Source organism: Diospyros lotus, chromosome 1 (assembly GCF_014633365.1).
Source record: "Diospyros lotus cultivar Yz01 chromosome 1, ASM1463336v1, whole genome shotgun sequence".
NCBI lineage: Eukaryota > Viridiplantae > Streptophyta > Magnoliopsida > Ericales > Ebenaceae > Diospyros > Diospyros lotus.
This window is the reverse complement of record NC_068338.1, coordinates 37,144,363-37,164,434: the sequence shown is the minus strand read 5'-3', so window position 1 is coordinate 37,164,434 and position 20,072 is coordinate 37,144,363. Positions and strand designations below refer to the sequence as shown.

Sequence of the window (20,072 nt, the reverse complement as noted above, 5' to 3'; positions counted from 1 at the left end):
CTCCTCTCTGCAAATCCAAAAGCAGCAGCAGCCCTCATCCAGAGACTTTCAGAGGGCAACCATGGCGGACGGCATGATCAAGACGATCATACTCTCCTACGCTTACACTACGCTCTGGATCTTTCTCAGCTTCACCGTCATCGTCTACAACAAGTACATCCTCGACAAGAAGCTCTACAACTGGCCGCACCCCATCTCGCTCACCATGATCCACATGGCCTTCTGCTCCGCCCTCGCCTTCCTCTCCGTCCGCGTGCTGCGGCTGGCGGACCCGGTGGCCATGTCGCGGAGCCGCTACCTCTCCTCCGTCGTCCCCATCGGCGCCCTCTACTCGCTCTCGCTCTGGCTCTCTAACGCCGCCTATATATACCTCTCCGTTTCCTTCATTCAGATGCTCAAGGCTCTCATGCCCGTCGCCGTTTACTCCATTGGCGTGCTCTTCAAGAAGGAGGCCTTCAAGGGCGCCACCATGGCCAACATGCTCTGTATTTTCGCCGGCGTCGCCGTCTCCGCCTACGGGGAGGCCAAGCTCCACTCACTGGGAGTCATCATCTAGCTCGCCGCCGTCGTCTTGGAGGCCACCCGCTTGGTCATGATCCAAATCTTGCTCAACTCCAAAGGTAATTAACCCGGCCTAATCCCGTTAAGAGTTGTTATCTAATTCCGTTGTTGTCGATGGAGCGTGCCAATAATTTGCCAAAATTCCTTCCTTCCAGGCATCACGCTGAACCCGATAACTTCTCTCTACTACGTAGCGCCCTGCTGCTTCGTCTTTCTCTCTATTCCGTGGTTCTTCGTGGAGTACCCGGTTCTGATGGGGGCCCCGAATCACAGACCCGATTTGCTCATCTTCGGGACCAACGCCTTGTGTGCATTCGGGCTGAACCTCGCCGTCTTCCTGCTGGTCGGAAAGACATCGGCGCTGACGATGAACATCGGCGGCGTGGTGAAGGACTGGGTGCTGATCGCCTTCTCCTGGTCGGTGATCAAGGACAGTGTGACGGCGCTCAATTTGGTGGGGTATGGGCTTGCTTTTCTGGGCGTGGTGTACTACAACCATTCCAAGTTGCAAGGGCTCAAGGCCCAGAAGGCCTTGGAGGCCCAGAAGCAGGGTGGTGAGGAATCCGAGCATTTGGTGGTGCAGGTGGATGGCCCACAACCACAAAGAGATGGTTTGGTGAAACAAAGTGGCGAAGAAAACATTGACAAGTGAAAGACTCACTGACTTACTGACAAAGGAGTTAACTTATAGTATTTATTTGGTAAATTTATTTATTTATTTAGTGTATAATTAAAAGATTATTTAGAAAAAGTAAAGATTGGAAAATTGTTTAGTTTAAGAAGTAGCTTCCTTTATTAAAATTCTAAAAAACAATAAAATGCCCGCTAAGAACAGACTAACTGAAATCAATTGCCCCAACCCAAGGCTGGTATGTGTATGTTGTGGTGGGTGCGACGGAAAGTTCAACGCTGTTAACTCTACAGCTTGAGGGGGCACAGCTGCAATTATATATATATATATATATATGATGATGATCGCTTGGCTAATGCCTTATATATATATATTCATATAGATTCATCAAACGCCTCCTCTCTCTTTCCAGAGGTCGAAAAGGAGAGTCACAGAGAGATTGAGAGAGTGTGTTTGTTGGGTCGTCATCCTTCACTTCCTTTCTCTCCACTGTGATTTCTTCGATAGCGTCCTGACAACTCCTCCTCTTGCCTGTTTGTTCCTTCATACTTTCTTGAACAAATCCACTCTTTTGGCTCTGGAATCGATCAGAATCATGAAGCCTTGAGGCTTTTCCAGGGGATTTTTTATCAATGGGTTGGGGAGAATCGAGGGTTTGGGAGGCTAAGAAAGATGGGGTTTCTCGGGATTCCGGATTGGGGCTTCAGTGGAGTCTCCCGGAGGGTTCTTTCCACCCGGGCGGCCTCTTTGCTAGTGTCGGCCAAGTGGGAAACATGGGGTTCGGCATTTCACCAAATTCGCCCAATTCTCGGGACAACAATGGCGGATTCAAAGTGCCTTACACCGATTTGTACGTGAAGTATATGTCGTCGCCGGAAGGTGTACGGATTGTGGGTATTCCCCAGGAAACGGATGTGGAAACTAAATTGAAGAAGAAAGGCGGGCTTAAACTCAAAATCAAGATTGCGAATCCTTCGTTGAGGAGGTTGATAAGCGGGGGTATTGCCGGGGCCGTGTCGCGGACGGCCGTTGCGCCATTAGAGACGATTCGGACGCATTTGATGGTTGGGAGTAGCGGCCATTCTACTGCTGAAGTTTTCGACAATATTATGAAGACGGATGGGTGGAAAGGATTGTTTAGGGGCAATTTCGTTAATGTTATTCGCGTTGCACCGAGTAAAGCAATAGAGGTCAGTGATTCTGGCTTTAACTGTTTGCTTTCTTGGGTTTGGTTTTCTTTATTATTGTCATGTTGTTAGTAATTGATTGTTTGTTAATGTATTGTGTGTAGGTTTTTGGCTTTAGTTTGAGCATGTTAGTTTTGAACAGGCATTCAATCTTGAAATGAGGAAATTAGGAACTTTTGTGCAATACTGGCTAGGTTTTTGTTTTGGAGAAATTTAGTAATGGAATGAAAATGAAATAAGTGGAATGAAATGTAAAATATTTACTCTTCGTTTGAAAGAGTAAGGAACGAAGAGTAATGGATAATGTTCTTGTTTGTGAGGACAATGGAACGGATGGAATGAAACGATATTAAACAACAAATAGCCATTATACCGTTTTGATGAAAAAATATAGTGTGATTTAAGTCAAAATTCAAATTTGAACTTTAAAAGACTAGTGAGGTTAATGATTGTCAAAACACAAAAGTTTTACCATTTGTTTTTATTCCATCCATTTTCTCCCAATTGACAGAATAGGGCTTTGGATGTGTTACCATCTATTTCCATTTCATTCCATTACTATTATCTCTCCAAACAAGAATGCTTTTCCACCGATTTCCCTTCTTTCCCCCATCCCAAATGCACTGTTAGGGGAGTGTGGTTCAAGTCCTTGCTATAAATTTTTTCCAACCCAACATTTTTTGTGCAACTACTCTAGGTTTGTTGGTTGTTGTTTGTACTCGTTTATTGTTAAAACTTAAACATAAAAGTGCACTAGCTGGTTCTGTTTGTCCTTCTGCATCTGGTATAATCCTATGCACTAGTGCATAACTTAAGTATATAGGATCTTTCTAGCATCCATGCCTAGTTTATGTTCTAGCGCATGGTTTATAATATAATGCACAGAGGAAAATAACAAACTCCACATATCCCTTTTCCTCTCAATCCAGCAACAAGAGAGCAAACATTAGTGTGTATATTCAAAATATAAAAGTAAACACTTTATTTGCTTCTAGTTTCTTCATTTCAGGCCTAATACCTTGGGAACAAGTCTTTAAGTTTGCTCCTCTTCATTGTGCAAGGAATCTACTTCTAATCATCATTTTGTCTTCTATTGTCTAGTGCGATGAGTTTTGCAATCTCATTTGTTATTTGGAGGCCAATGTCCAAAAATGGGCAGCCATCAAACAATTGTTGAATTAAAGAAATGGCAGTTTGGTTTGGTATTCTTTTCTTGAAGCATGTTAGAGTAATTGCACTACTCTCTATTCTATTCTCTCAACTCAACTAGCTTTCTATTTCTCAAGATCACAACGATAATGGCAACACATATATGAGAGAAACAACAGCACAACATACACACATGAAGAACACACAAGAGTTATCTTGGCTCGGTCTTGAAATCTAAGACCTACATCCTGACTGTTAGGCGTCATAATAATCTACTATCTTGAAAATCCTCTGGGACAAATACAGCAAGACCAGAATCCCCTCCCGCCCATTTACACTGAAAGCTATGGGGATACTAGGGAATACAAGCTACAAACCAGCCACTCCCTAACTCTCGCACTCAATCCCGAAATCAAGATAGAAAACCTGAAGCTATACTTCACAACTATAGGCGCACTAAACCCTCTCCTAATACTCCTATCCCACAGCCCCTATTTATAGGATATAGGGGTGCAGAGTACAAGAAATAAACAAAACTAACTGATCAACTGCCTAACTGATTTAACTAACCCAAGAGACAGCTGCCCCCCTTCTAGAAACAAACCATCTAGAAGAGCAATTTATTCTAACGCTAAAACAGAAAAGATTATGCAGCAATACAGAAATTACATGAATACATTTAATCTAATCTAATACAAATGACACAACAAATTCTCCACCCATTTGTACTTCGATTAGGCTTCATCTTCAACCTTGAAATGACTTCCACTGCCCAGCATTATCACTGTCCTCCTCGATCAATCTGAAGAATCCTTATGCAGTGCTTCAGCTTTGCTGTGGGTACTGATTTTGTAAACATATCTGTCGTATTGTCTTCACCTACAATCTTGGTTAGAAAAACAGTTTTATCTTCAACAATTTGCCTTATGAAATGATGTCTTACATCTATATGCTTAGTCCTTTCATGATGGGCTTGATTTTTGGACAAATGTATAGCACTTTGACTATCACACATCAAAGTTGCCTTAACATCTACCCCTAGGAGCTCACTAACTAGACCCTTAAGCCACATAGCTTCTTTTATAGCATCAGATACAGCTATGTATTCAGTCTCGGTGGTGGACAATGCTACCACATGTTGCAAGCCTGACTTCCAACTAATTGTAGAATTCCACAGCTGAAAGACATAGCCAGTTGTGGATCTTCTCTTGTCTAGGTCGACAGCATAGTCGGTATCTGAGAATCCTAGGATGCTAGCTTCCTCTCCTAACTTAGCTCTGATACCAAGTTGTTAGAGTAATTGCACTACTCTCTATTCTATTCTCTCAACTCAACTAGCTTTCTATCTCTCAAGATCACAACGATAATGGCAACACATATATGAGAGAAACAACAGCACTACACATATGAAGAACACACGAGTTATCCTGGTTCGGTCTTGAAATCCAAGACCTACATCCAGACTGTTAGGCACCACAATAATCCACTATCTTGAAAATCCTCTGGAACAAATACAGCAAGACCAGAATCACCTCCCACCCATATACACTGAAAGCTATGGGGATACTAGGGAATACAAGCCACAAACCAGCCACTCCCTAACTCTCGCACTCAATCCTGAAATCAAGATAGAAAACCTAAGCTATACTTCACAACTATAGGCGCACTAAACCCTCTCCTAATACTCCTATCCCACGGCCCCTATTTATAGGATATAGGGGTGCAGAGTACAAGAAAGAAACAAAACTAACTAACTGACCAACTGCCTAACTGATTTAACTAACCCAAGAAACAGCTGCCCCCTTCTAGAAACAAACCTTCTAGAAGAGCAATTTATTCTAACACTAAAACAGAAAAGATTATGCAGCAATACAGAAATTACATGAATACATTTAATCTAATCTAATACAAATGACACAACAAAGCATTTTTTATTATTGTTTGGTGGAGTAGAAGGGTTAGTTGTTTTAGGACCCCCCCCCCCCCCCCCCCCCCCATTATTCTTATTTAGAAGCCGATAACAGAAATTGAGGTTTGAAACATGCAAAGAGAATTAGAATTTAAGAAGCATTGGCATTTCTGCGGTTTGGATCTCTCTCTGTCTCATCATACATCTATATTGTGCACAGGACTAAGTTGAACAGTTCCTAAGAAGTTCCTTGTTCGAGCATCTTCCCTTATCTCACTTGGATGACATGTTCGAAACCTTGGTGTTGTCAACTTACCCTCCACCCTTGCATGTGCCCCTATGATTTAATCACTGGTTTCGAATCTTTTATATCCGATGATGTTCTGGTTGCATGTGATGATGTTCTTTTAACCCCATGAGTCTGGATGAGGCTCAGGGTTGGGCTCGTGTTCATGTGGCAACTATGAAAGGAATGCCCCTCAATTAGGATGCCTGGTAGTGGTACTGGAGAATTTTTCTTCACTTTAGTTTGGTCTCAGAAATTTCATTTTTCACCAAGTGCTAACCGAGTCTCAATCATCTGTCTCACACTATTTGGCTTTCTGTCAAAGGTTGATATTCTTTCAAGAACCGAAGCATCTTTATTTGATTTTGGATCAGGACTCATCCATTTGTGTTTTGACTGAGTCTCAATCCTGTGATTGATTTTTTGACTAAAATTTCAACCATAGATCACCTGTACTTAAAGACAAGAACTTACAGATGAAATTAAGTACTGACTTCAGCAAAAACACATTAAGCACTGCCATCGCACTAGTATAGACTGATATGTTACAGCATCTTCACTGATACCCTCTTTGAATCTCTTTGCAGTTATTTGCTTATGATACAGTCAACAAGGCTTTGTCCCCAAAGCACGGGGAACTGCCTAAACTCCCTATCCCTGCCTCACTGGTTGCCGGAGCCTGTGCTGGAGTTAGCTCCACTTTGGTAACTTATCCATTAGAGTTGCTTAAAACACGTCTAACCATACAGGTAAATTTCGATCCACATCCAAACATGTCATCCAGCATTAGAACTGAAATTTTCAATGCAACATATCTATATTGAAGGGCTATATTGAATTTGCAGGGAGGTGTTTATGATGGCCTGTTTGATGCATTTATAAAAATATTGCAAGAGGGGGGACCCCGGGAGCTCTACAGAGGCCTCACCCCTAGTCTTATTGGGGTAATCCCATATGCTGCCACCAATTACTTTGCTTATGACACATTAAGGAAAGCATACCGGAAAGTATTCAAGCAAGAGAAAATCGGCAACATAGAGACCCTTCTGATCGGATCTGCTGCTGGTGCGATTTCAAGCAGTGCAACTTTCCCACTGGAAGTGGCTCGCAAGCACATGCAGGTTGGAGCTGTGAGCGGGCGAGTGTACAAGGACGTGCTCCATGCTCTCTCGAGCATACTTGAACAAGAAGGAATCCAAGGTTTGTATAAAGGGCTTGGCCCGAGCTGCATGAAACTGGTGCCTGCTGCTGGGATTTCATTTATGTGCTATGAAGCTTGCAAGAGGATACTGGTAGAGAATGAGGAGGAGGCATAGGGGAGAAATTTCAAAGGAACGGAGGAAATTGAGTTGATAATTTACACCTATCTTTACTTTACCTATATATGATGGGGGGCATATATATATAGGTGAAGATGGTAGGAGAAATTTTTTATTTAGATGGGAGTTATGCTGCATCTTTTTGTGCTGAATATTTATTTACTTTGGCTTTCATTCAGTCCTAGGAGGCCGGTTTTTGGAGTTAAAATGATGTCTTTAACAACCCATTACTGAAATTTTTTTGATTTCTTCTGATCTGAAAATGATTGGATTTGTTATTATTACTACATTATTATACTATTCTGAAAATTGTAGCGGCCAACCACTGAGCTTCTGTTAATTTAGATGACCAGCAGGAGAAGGATACGAACAATAAATAAATGGAATCTGCGGAAGGATCCAATGAATTAACTTAATTTAAAATGAATGATGAAGTTGTCGAGTCCTAAAATACAAAGATTTGACGAACAAAAGAATGGCCACACATCTTCACTACTTGTTTTTATACAAAAGAAAGATTGATGAAACCCGAAAAAAATGATGTCCACGGCCACTAGCAGTCGATGCCACACTGAGCTTTCGACGCAGATTTGTTGGTGTCTGATGCGAAGGGATCTATCCGGACCCAAAGTATGGAGAAGATAGAGGCAAGCAGTGTGGACCAGACGATGACAATTGTTGGGGGGCGATTTTGGCGACCCAACAGACCCTTGAGGAAGGGATACAAGTGGACAATGACCCAAATGGAGAAGAACAGCTTCCCTAATAGAGGTCCCCATGACTGATACCCTCTGTTTATGGCATACGAAACACCCGCCACTATGCCGACCAAGTTCACCACCAGGACTGTGGTTGGAGGAATGAGGAGCGATGTCCATTTGAACATGTAAAGCTCTGAAAACTCCCCGCCATCGTCGGTAGATGCCTTTGAGGTGACAGTGAAGTTGGTGTCGATCCCTGCAAACACTTTCAGGAGCCCCTGGAAGACAGCAAAGAGATGCGCTGATATGCCACCAATTACCCAGAACTGTTCGTTTCTCCACCAGTCCTCGATGCCCACACCGCTCCATCTGAGCTCCAGTATGCCGGTTGCGAAAATGGACACGAAAAGAAGGATGAACCACATGCTAGCATAGTTACTAATCTGCAACAAATTTAGTCAGTAACACTACTAAGAAGTAAAGAATGGATGCCAATGGCAAGGATAACCGTAGCAGAGGGAGTACTTAAATTCTGAAACTTCTTGACAAACACCGCAATAATCTTCTTGCAAGAAACAGGAAGCAGATTAATTTCCATTTTTAATGCTCAATACAGGAGGAAAGGCAGAAGAGTGAAAAAAGGAAGATTAGGAAATAGTCCGCATATATAAAGTGGATATAATTTGAGCGGAAAATCATGAAATAGTTCAAGGGCTTGTTTAAAGTATTGAACTAGCTGTCCAGTTATGAGCATTAATTACTTAAAATCTTTGAAATATGGATCCATCTAATAACCAGAGTTGGTAGAACTACATGGCTAGGATGCTTAGGAGGGGATACAACCAGAGTCAGCAATCTAGTTCTAATAACCAGAGCAAGGTTGAACTACACATCCTTAATGTTTCTAAAGATTTAATCAGGCATCCACTTTTTCCCAAGGTATTATACGTTCATTGGTTGAATTTTGTAATATGGATCCCTCTATACACAGGACAGATTGATCAGCTATGTTCCAAAACTTTCAAGTTCGTCTCATCTTGCCGTAAGCCTGGAGCTTACCAAGCGTGCTAAGGACCAGGGGCACTTGCAGCCAATAGGAAGTTGTTCCGTATTTTAGAATTGAGACTAAAGATGCTTCAAAACTAGTATATTTGAATATACAATGAAAACAAAGTAACAGTCAAATGAAATTTTTTTCTTTTATATGCTAAATTGAAACTGTTTGCTTACCTCAGGAATGATAAATTTTCCAGTGAGAAGACAAATGGCAGGAAGCACACAATAAGCAAGCAGAGGGATAGAGGTGAGAGGATAAACAATGGTATTAATATATGCCAGCCTCTCCAAAAGCTTCAGTCTCCCATTGTAGCCATACCATATGGGGCAATGCCTACTCAGAAGAATCTCAATCGATCCCAAAGCCCACCTAAGAACTTGATTCAAACGATCAGAAAGATTAATGGGGGCAGATCCCTTAAATGCTGGGCGATGAGGCATGCAGTAGATTGAAATCCATCCTCGTGCATGCATCTTAAACCCAGTCAAAATATCTTCTGTCACGGACCCATAGATCCATCCAATCTGATTGGGGAGGGGATTGTAAGTGAGAGAAAGAGAGAGAATTCTGGTTAGTTTCGTAAATTAAGCATAGTAGCCATTTACAAATGCTTCATGTTGCACTGCTGTCTAAACTACCTCTTTGCCCCATTCGGTCTTCTCCTCATACCCACAGCTAATAACATGGAATGCTTCTTTTAGAAGAATTTCAGGATTGCTTGATGGTGGAAGGCCCCCTTGCTCCGTAGAGATTGCAGCAATAAAAACTGGAGATTGACCAAAACGCTTTTCTAAGCTCTTCAGAAACACAAGTGACTTTTCATCATCATCTCCTGAAGAATAGAAATGCAGTTACACAGCATGAACACAAAACAGGTTTGATGTTGCATATAAAAGTGTTGAAGGGAAATTACTTGACCATGCATAATAAAGTAAAATTAGATGGATTAGATCAAATGAAAAACAAGCATCTAAATCTGGCATACTAATGATTGGAAAATAAATGTTGAATCAAAACCCAACTAATCATAAACTGGCAAAAACTGGATTTGAAGTCAAAACTTGCTTTAAATCTAATGCACTGTGGACACCTTTTTGGTGTGTTTCTGATGTATAAAATCATCAAAGTTGCTAAAGACCAGAATTTAGTATTTGTGTAAATCATTCTTAAAAAGGTATCAATGAACTTGTTATAAATACCCACCTTCAACACCATCATCTGTGTCCTCCTCATTGAAAAAGGGAATGGTAGATTCTGTTCTCTTAACTGCTCTCATTTTAGCAATGTATTTCTTGTTGCCTCTCCTACCCTTCTTCCTTGAACCACCACAACTCTTAACAATAATGCTTGGTTCCAAATCTTCCTCTGTTAAGACTGGATCATACCCATATAGTGCTTTTCTGTTGAAACAACAACCAGTTCCCACATAGACTGGTCCCTGGATCCCATCAAGCCCTTTCAAGTTGATCTGTAACATGAGATTTAGCATGGACTTAAAAGGCTACAAGCATGACAATAGAGATGAATAACATTCATGACAATGATTGATAACGTGTCAAGTGAACCTACATCAAAAAAGACAATATTACGGTTAGCATATCGATCATGCAAGTCAATGCCATCAAAACGTTGTGGAAACTGCACATAGCAAGTTTTCTTTCCAAGATCAGGATCCATCATGAAACACATGGCTTCCTTAAGACATTTGCTATTGTTGAAGTAGTGATCACAATCCACATTCAAAATGTATGCACCATTGGTTAGGATAGCTGAAGCTCGAATCTGAAGATGACAAACAAAAAAGAAAACAAATATGTAAGGAAAAGTAATGACATTTCATTAATTAATTAGAACAAGTAGGTCTATAGTAGGAACTCTAGTAAAATTCCTACTTGCATATCAGGAAACCAATCATACTGTGGGAAAAAAAAAATGGTGCATAAAGTTTCATCATCCAGTTGTCCCCCCACCACAAACCAAAAAACAAAAAAGATGGATGATAGAAACAATTCCTATTCAAAGCTCACAAGATTGAAATGTGAAATAAAGTTAACTTCAGCCATCCAAAATACAGAAAAACTGTCCTAAAAGAGTCGAAAGTCCCAAACCAGGAAGAGTCATTGCAGTGGAGTGAAAAAGTAAAAGGAAAAATCAAAACCAGAAGAATTCACTACAAAACTCCACATAAATGCTGCAAGGTGCACAACATAATTAGTACTAAGCTCAAATTATGGAGGGGCGCCTTGTAATCCAAAAGTTTCAACTTGAACAAGTTACCTGATATATAGACCACAAGTGTAGTAAAAATAAAAGTATGGATGATGTTTTGGTGAAACTTAAAGATCAAGTTATCCCTAGAAAAAAATCAGTTTAAATATCTCAAATTGATTGTTAAAAAAAAGTAGATATTATAGAAAATGTTACTTATAGAAGCAAGGCATTTTTGCTATAATAAAGTCCCTTCACAGTCAAAAGGAAACTTTTATAAGATGGCTGTAAGATCATCTTTATTGTATGACTCCAAATATTGGGCAATGAAGTACCAAAATGGGCAAAATATGAGTATGCCTAAAATAAGAATGTTGTAGTAGATGTGCAGTGATACAAGGGAAGTAGAATTAGAAAAGAAACTATAAGGTTAGAGTGGCCCCTAATGAGAATAAGACATGTGAGATGTGACTAAAATGATTTAGACATGTGAAAAGAAGATCAATGAACCCCCATCATAAAGTAAGTTGATAGAATAAGAAATTTGTAACCAAAAAGGTAGAAGAAGACTAAAAAAAACTTGGTGGGAAACACTTAAAGACATGAAATAGTACATAAGGGCCTTCGAAAAGATATAGTCACAGATAGAGATGACTGGAGAGCTAAAATTCATCTAGTCTACCCCACCTAGCAGGATAAAAACTTGTGATGATGATGAAATATTGCATCTGCACATTATGGTATGTGGCTATACCATTTCCAAAGTAAGACGAGTGCCCTGTAACTCACTGACAAATTCAACTTCAATAACATTGATGGCAGTAATAGAATATTACTTGCAGAGTTTAGTGGTTTCACATGTTGATCTAACAATCAACATGGGCCTGTTCCAACCATCAGATTATTATGAATTTTATGCATGTATGTCAATGGGAGCCCCATATAATCATAAAACTGCAAATACTGAAATTTTTTCACATATTTGTACAATTATTGCACCTACTAGACAAGCAGACTTTTGAAACTTGTAATGCTTGTTTAACATGCTAAGAGTGATGGAGATAACGGACCAAAGCATTCATTGCTCCAGCTTTCTTGTGATGCTGAAAGCCTGGACGCTTCTCACGAGAAACATAAACCATACGTGGTAGCTCATTGCCATATATATCAGGGCCCCTACCGTGGCCTAAGAAAACCTATTTACCACAAAAATAATGGGTGACGATAGAGAACGGATTAAAAAACAAAAAGTGCAGACATTTCTGATTTCATATAAGCTAAGAACAATACTTGTACCTGAATCATTCCTGTATGATCCCTTGGGTTATTTCCAGGCCAAGGAGCTCCATCTGGCATTGTCCAACCTTCTTCAGGCATCTTTTGTGCTCCGGCAACATATGCATTGATTCTTACCTTGAATTCTTCATATTCCCTCTGTTAACCAAGTAATACAATAAAAGTATGAAAAATAAATGTTGACTGCAAATTTTAATTATTTCATCTAGATTAGCATATGAAGTACAAAAAATAACACTGAATTGCCTCCTTTTCAATTGCTATATTGAAAGTGATTTAACCCCTTTAAAAAATGGAGAAATCCTAAAGATTACAGATGACAACATTCATATAATGCCAAGGCAACCCATAAAAGCACATCAGTCGAAGGGCCTGGAGCCTGCAAGTTCACACATTAAAGGGCTTTGCTCGAATTGAGTAGAGTGAGACAGTCAAAAATGAAATAGAAGGTAGAAAAGAAGTCAATTTTGTATAAAATAATGCATAAAATGGTATCATTATTTTCAAATAAATTAACTATCAAAGCAAATAATTTTCAGAGGAATTTTATTAAAATTTTAAGTACCTTCAAGAAATGACTCTCCTAGGAACTTTGGACTAATGATTTTCTTTGGGGGCCCTCAAATATTATCTAGCTGAGGTGAATGAGGTGTGTTTGCGTAAGTCAGAAGTGGGGGTACAGGTCAATCAGTTTCTTCCTCTTGACATTGTTCTTATTGGTGTGTTTGCCTAGACAACGTTGGTTTCTCTTCTTAATTTTTGCTTAATCACTCTCTCCCAAAGTCTCACAGTGTGGCTCGTTAGCTTGGCTCCTTCATAATTTCCAGAACTTTGAGATCACATTGACAATTTTTGTTAAAAAAAATTGTCCTTTCTCCCAAGCATTTTAATAATACTTTCAGAATATTCTCTAGTCCAATTGCTTTACTATTCTTTTATCTTTTTCAATTCTTACTTTATGTCGTTCGGATATATACATATCCATGGAACATGTAATGCCTACCTTCTTCAAAGTTACAAAGATGCCCCCCCAACATAACACTTATTTCTCCACCTAATTGAATAACTTTGAGAAATACTCCATTTCTTCGTCATTGCCCACTCATTTACTAGTACTTATTGGTTTTCATCTTCTATGCATTTTACTTAGCTCAAATCCCATATTTATATTCATATAAGAGTTGCAGATCTGTAATTTATTAGTGAGTATCTAGTTTATGTATTTCCCATCTCTTGAATCAAGTCATTGGTAAGATTTTTATGGACTTTTGACTTGCTCCACTAACTTCCTTTTTTTTTTTTGCCAGACTATACCTTTTCTTCATTATGGCATTTATATAAAGTCTGATTGTTTTTTGTAACTCTTCATTCCACCACCAACTCTTTTTGATTAGAGACCAGTGTTCAGAAAACAAGAGTGGGTTATCAAACCAAAAAAGGATAGGTTCACATTTTAGTGGTCGCGCGGTTGAAGCGAAACGTATTTTTATAAGATAAATAAATATGATTAACTAAAATTATGATATAAAAATTTTTTAAAAAATAAAAATCCTTTATGTTATACTTAATAGATTTAATAAAGTATTAAGGAACATTGTCCTATAATTAAAAAAGTTTTATACAACAATATTACCTCAAACCAGATTAGTTCTTGAGTTTAGCACCCCTCAGTCTAGTCTAATTCCTCAGATCATTGTTTGAGACTTTTTCCTTTGACTTTACTAGAACATTTTTTGTCATATTACAAATAGGAGTAATAATTCCACCACCAAAGACTCTTCCTGATGATACCTTATCCCAAAAATAAAAATAAAAAAAGAAAAAGGATTTAGAAAAAATGGGAAGGCTGCAACCTGTATTTAAAAAGATACTATTTCTCCCCACCCCCTTCTTAAATGGCTAACTTGTAGTGAAATGCATTGATGTTCAGTCAACAGGCAGATTAACTATGCACATGTTTGAGAAATCTCCTCCTCTACTGGTGGATGTATCTATGTGCTGCTAATATATTCTTATGATTGATTGGTGAACCATGCAATTTATAGAGTACTAAATTGTATAACCTACCATAATCAACTCATGCTATTAACAGAAGGTTCCGCTAAGACTAAGATGACTTGGTAATGCAGTTTTGCACTGCTCTAACCACTCGACTCAAATTTAGATACCTGTTCAACAGAGTGACAACTTAGAACAAGTCAGACCACATTATATGTTGGATGGAGTCACCTATATTTGTGGCATAGCAGTGCCAAACATTTTGTGGTCGAGTTCAGGATAGGTCATGCTGCCAGCATGGTAGTTGGGCATGCATAGAACAAAACATTTACTACAATACTAAACAGAAGCTTCTGTTCTATGCATTGAAACCTGTTGTTTATCAATTATCATACAATAAACAAAAGCAAGAAGTATATAGAAAGGGAACACAGTCCACAAGGCTGCCGAATCCCAACATCCTTAAGAATTTATGATTTGAAATACCTCTAGTGTTCATTACGACTTCACCAAACCCCCACCTATTTTGCTGTCTCAGTTTCCATTGCAGCATATTGCACACTGCTTACCACTTTAGCTCAATTCCCGATTTAATCATGCCATACTAAAGAATTTAATCATGTCATGCTTGCTTCTTAAAAAAAAAAATTCTTAATTCTCACATGCTCCTATACTTCTATAATCTTCAAAACATTTTTGCTCATAACTTTCAAATGAACTCAATCACATAACAATACTGTGGAAGAGTATCCATTGAATCTGACAATCACAACTCTGATAAGGCTAGTCCTAATTTCTTGCTTCTTATTAAGGAGCAATTACAATTTGTTCCATCACAGACAGCAGTATTGTCTTGAAAATGTTCAATATGCATTCAGGCAAGGGAAAAAGCTTTTTGTGCCACACTGTAAGGATACACAAGAAAATCAAAAGTACACATTAGCAGCTAACTCAATCTGTGCTTTATGCAATACATATTATTGCAGTATCATTTCTTACCTTCATTGCCCTGCGCTCTTTCACAAAAGAAGGCTGTATCTTGTCCTTCAAATAATCTATCTTTCGAGCAAAATAGAATTCAGGAGCCCTAGGCTCAATACTATGTTTCTTGCAGAAAGGCACCCATTTCCTTGCAAACTGTGCCGTCTCAGACAGAGCAATAAAGGTTAACACTGCTGATCCATCATCAGAAACATAACAAGAGACTTTGTCTACAGGGTAATCCACGGCAAGGATGGACAGCACAGTGTTAGCTGTTATGAGAGGAGGCTCTTTCATTGGATCCACTGTACTGACAAATACATCAATAGGTGCTAATTGTGAAGGATTCCCTTCCCTGTCATATCTTCAACAAAAGAAACATAAATGATTTCAGTATGGTAGTAAAATTATCCCAAAATGGTCCATCTGGACTGAAAACCAACTTAGTGCGAAGCTGTGCATGAGGGATGGTTTGCAAATAAATTAAATTCTACTGACCTCAAGGCAAGCCTATCCAGGTATGTCTCACGATTGACAGGTGACCATTTTGGAAACTGATCCAGAAGCCAGGATAATGCAAACCAAACCTCGCAGATAACTGATGTCAGCCATAATGGATAAGCATCCTTAACTGGATGAGTACAACGATATTGCAAGAAAAAACCCAATATAATCAGCCGAAGCATGATTATTACACGATAAGGAGTAAGGTGAGAAGAAGAAATGGGCACAACACAGCTCAAAGGTTGATGAGCATCATCAGCCCTGTGATGAAAGGAATCAATCAGAAATCAGTATGGATTCAGGCACCAAATGCTAACTTGGCTAGAATGAGATTTGTTTTCCCCTTTCATAGCATTTGGTGGCAATTATCTTGCAACAGAAACAAGGTATTAAAATGGTGAAATAACTTAGAAATGTTTTCATGGCACCATGAAATGAAATTGCATTTCATCTTTACCAATTGGAAACAAAAACTGAAAACACCTCACAGTTTCATAGAATAACGAAGATAATTTACTCCAAAGAAATAATATTAACTTTTTCTTTATAATTCGCAAAGCAAAGACCGTATCTTCTTCAAGACTAGTGTCAATATTCATTCAAAAGTGGAGCATTTAAACAGTCAGCTAGTCCCAAGATAAGGCAAACATATGTGATGCTTACATTTGAAGTTGTTCTTCCCCATCCGACCCTGTGCCAATGTCTCTTTTCTCTTTGATATGTCTATTTTCCATGTGCACGACCTGTTTCTGTTGTTTCCATTTCCAATCACCAATCCTATCCCTCCAGTCAAGATCTTCAAGACTGTAAGAATACAAATCCCTTGAAGGGTCCACAAGTCTCACCAGAACTGACCAATATGTGACATAGTCATGTAACTAAAATGGACACAGAAAGATGGAACTCGTTGCATAGATTAAATGAGTATTTGCAGTTGGGGTTACCTGGTTGCCTTGGATTAACATAAGGAAGCATGTCATCAGGGCTCAAAAGACTTGATGTAGTTCCTTCAGGTGTATTACTAAAAATTTCACTAGATACCTGAAAAATGTGCTATGAGAAGTCAAACTTCTAAAGCCATAAGCCGGTAATATGGCCCTGAGTATTTGGAAAAAAATGCTCCCACTAGAATGTTTGAAAGGGTGTCATATTATTACAAGGCTAATGATAAAATAAGTTAATATGTACGCCCAAGAATGAATGAACCATGTGCTCCCTCTCTCTCTTTTCTTTTTTCTTTTTTCTTTTTTCTTTTTTCTTTTGGCTTCCCACAATGAATCATGCTTTGAATTGCTTGACTCATAAACGTCCAATTTGAAAAAATAAAAATAAAAATAAAAAAGAGGAAAAAGAATGCATGTGCTTGACTCATAAACATTCAATTGCTTGATTGATACAGTGTGCTTTCAATTGCTTAACTTGTAAACATTCAATTTGATAAAAAGGAAAAAGAATAAAATCTGTATGCAATTAATGCAGTAATGGTTATAATAAATAATCAGGTGTCACTATGACCTGAAATATGAGGAAAAACTTTTTCAAGCATGTTAAATTTTTTTAACAAAACACACGCATATCAAAATCCACATGTAAGAGAGGAAGAAAACTTACAATACTACAAAATACAAACTAAGAAGAAATTAGTAATCAACATCAACTAGCAATCAAGACAAAATGCTCATGCTTTAGAACACTTTTTCATTGTAGGTTTACCATTTTAAAAAGCCAAGTGGTAAGTGTAGAAATCATTAAAGGAAAAGAAATCAACAACAGAGCCTAAGTATCAGTAGGGCTTATTCTTTTCTTTTGGCAGTTTCTGATTTCCTGATTAGCAATGAACACAAGTTGCTCAAGTTTTAAAATGTTTATACTATATAGGTTTACTATATTCAAAGACCAAATTGAAAGCTTTGAAATTATAAAAGGAGCAAATCAATGAAAGACCTAAGTATTTATAGAGCTAGCCTCCCTTCATTGGCAGTTTTAGTATCTTATTTTACTGCTTAAAAGTATCCAGAAAACATACCATATTAAGGTTAATAACCACATACTTATACATTTTGAATTGTCTATCAATTACCAGCTGCCTGTTAGTGAGAAGGGGAATTAGTTGAGATTCGTGTCCATAAGGAAAATATAGGTCAGAATCCTCCCCCTGCCACTGGCATGTTTCGTCTCTATTTCCTTGAGTATAATTGAACTCATCTTCCAAGTCATCAATATCATCTTCTTCGTCATCTCCCTCGACTTGTGGACTTCCTGATAAATACAAACGTTGTGATCCTATTCCCAAAGGTTTAACTGAAAATAATCTTATTAGAGAGATGTGAAATGGACTATGAAGAATGAAGGCTACCTCTGTGCCACCTATATCTGGTCTTGCACTGAAGACAGCATTGACTCCCATGGTTCCGCTCATACTCATAACAGAGCCTGCAAACTGGGAAGGCACACTCGTCACAGGCAATGAAAACATCACCACTGGCTGAAAGGCCAACAGTATCTCCGCATATCAGACATATTTCAAGATTGAATTGCTTCAGGGTATCGGGCTGCATTATCTGCAGATATGAATTGGTTGGACAAAGATAGAATTAAACATCACTGTCATCATCAACTGTATTTTATCCTAACCGAGTTAGAATTGGTGGCACTGCATTTACAATGTCAATTGACTTCTAAAAACCACATTCTCAATATAAATCAATGCAAGAAAATGATGCCCTTCTTGACACAGCCCAGATATGGAAAAGTTTCATGAGACAGCAATGATTGATATGAACATGTTTCATCACCTAGTTGATATAGCGAAACCAACTAGTACAACATGGAAACCGACATAAGACAGAGAGTTAAGTAAATTTCCAAAAAGACCTTTTGTGCTCAAGTATTGACTAACATGCAATAGAAACAGGAATCAGGAATTCTGTTACGATAAGAGATTGTTGGCACAATTAATTGTTTCCAAACTGAACAGTTACATGTATTGACCAAAAAGTAATGTAGCAGAAAAACAGATCAACACTTGGATCTCAACACGATAGCTCAATCACATAACAACAGAAATTTCAAGGAAATAAATTACTAAAACAATTTCATGACTGAAAATCCAAATGGGCGAATCTAAAACACAAACCCCACAATCTGATTCTTGCCATATCCGGATAAATTCGTTCCTGTCGTAAAAGTCAGCCTCCATTCCCTCCATTTTTGGGTCCAACAAACGAAGCAATACACAAGAGAACAAATGAAGGAAAACGGTTCTTTGGGGATAATTTGCACAAGGGATAATTAGCTCAGTTAGTTAGCCATTGTCGAGTCTCTCTGCATGTCCACTCTTTAGTCCGTCCTTCCACTCCTTGGATGTATTCTCGCGGTGTCTTTAAAATCGTTTCCAGGAAAATATTTTATTCGATTTCCATTGCCAAGTCATTTAATGTGTCTCAGTTTCGCCACATAAAACGGTAACCGGGAATAATAAGTCCAACGTTGGAGATGCATACAGATTTTGTTTTCTATTTTCCTTTTACCATGTTAATCGATTGGCGTGGTATCATATCAATATTTTCTCATTAATTCTTTTATCTTCATTTATTTATTTTTTACTATCAAAGCAATAGGGGTGTGCAAAATTTTAGTCGTGGACATATGATTTGGATGTGCAATTCTCTTTAAGCCGTTCAATTGCATCACTGACCTCTAACTAAAATAAATGGTTCTTTCTTCTTCTTCTTTTGTGTGTGTTAAATTTTGGTTTGGTTCGATTTTTTCTTCTTTTACAAATTTTAGTTTTTGATTTTTAAATTAAAAATAATCAAATCAACCAAATTTATAAAATGATATCATTTTTGACCCAATATAAAAGAAGAACAAACATAATGGGGAAAAACCAAGCCAATTCTTCAATCATTCTACCTTCCCCTTTGCTTGGCCCTTTCTCCTCCTCCTTCACCTTTGTCTCTCATCGCCTTCTCCAACCAATCTCATCGCTCCCTCTAATGCTAACATTGACGCTAACCCTTCTTCTCTACCTCCGATGCCCAACCCTATTCCCATTGACCATTGCTACCAGCATCTCTCCCCCTCCTACTATTTCATCCCATCACAAGCCATTAGCTCTATCAGACAATTCACACCATCGTGCTTGCCCATAGACACCACCTCGACAACCACCATTGCCTCAAACACCACCTCTGTTTCCTTCAACGATTTATAGCATATGGGTTTCGGCCTCTTTAATAAGTTTTTCGACAATCTTCTTATAAAAAGGTATTTTAAATTAAAA

The 20,072-nt window shown here is 38.6% G+C and overlaps 2 protein-coding genes and 1 pseudogene across 2 annotated transcripts; 2 read left to right on the top strand and 1 right to left on the bottom strand.

Moving 5' to 3' along the window:
- Positions 1-15: 15 nt before the first annotated feature.
- On the top strand, positions 16-1,213 carry LOC127792485 (probable sugar phosphate/phosphate translocator At5g25400; annotated as a pseudogene).
- A 285-nt stretch (positions 1,214-1,498) lies between these two features.
- Positions 1,499-7,305, top strand: LOC127787480 (adenine nucleotide transporter BT1, chloroplastic/mitochondrial-like). The gene is made up of 3 exons (XM_052315543.1): positions 1,499-2,382; positions 6,311-6,472; positions 6,569-7,305. Exons 1-3 carry the CDS (start codon positions 1,825-1,827, stop codon positions 7,037-7,039), a joined length of 1,191 nt encoding a protein of 396 aa, XP_052171503.1. The 5' UTR covers positions 1,499-1,824; the 3' UTR covers positions 7,040-7,305.
- Positions 7,306-7,436: 131 nt separating this feature from the next.
- LOC127792398 (probable cellulose synthase A catalytic subunit 1 [UDP-forming]) lies at positions 7,437-18,995 on the bottom strand. The gene is made up of 14 exons (XM_052322911.1): positions 18,924-18,995; positions 18,144-18,348; positions 17,868-18,046; positions 16,732-16,828; positions 16,451-16,637; positions 15,782-16,048; positions 15,302-15,647; positions 12,305-12,442; positions 12,079-12,204; positions 10,370-10,582; positions 10,004-10,268; positions 9,439-9,632; positions 8,974-9,324; positions 7,437-8,186 (listed from the first exon to the last, which is right to left on the bottom strand). Exons 1-14 carry the CDS (start codon positions 18,993-18,995, stop codon positions 7,596-7,598), a joined length of 3,231 nt encoding a protein of 1,076 aa, XP_052178871.1. The 3' UTR covers positions 7,437-7,595.
- Positions 18,996-20,072: the final 1,077 nt, after the last annotated feature.

Coding starts and splice junctions, on each gene's coding strand:
- LOC127787480 (XM_052315543.1), top strand. CDS start 1,825: ATGGGTTGGGGAGAATCGAGGGTTTGGGAGGCTAAGAAAGATGGGGTT. Junction 2,383..6,310: donor CACCGAGTAAAGCAATAGAG/GTCAGTGATTCT, acceptor ATCTCTTTGCAG/TTATTTGCTTATGATACAGT. Junction 6,473..6,568: donor AAACACGTCTAACCATACAG/GTAAATTTCGAT, acceptor TTGAATTTGCAG/GGAGGTGTTTATGATGGCCT.
- LOC127792398 (XM_052322911.1), bottom strand. CDS start 18,995: ATGGAGGGAATGGAGGCTGACTTTTACGACAGGAACGAATTTATCCGG. Junction 16,049..16,450: donor GGGGAAGAACAACTTCAAAT/GTAAGCATCACA, acceptor CTTTCATCACAG/GGCTGATGATGCTCATCAAC. Junction 9,325..9,438: donor AGACCGAATGGGGCAAAGAG/GTAGTTTAGACA, acceptor CTCCCCAATCAG/ATTGGATGGATCTATGGGTC.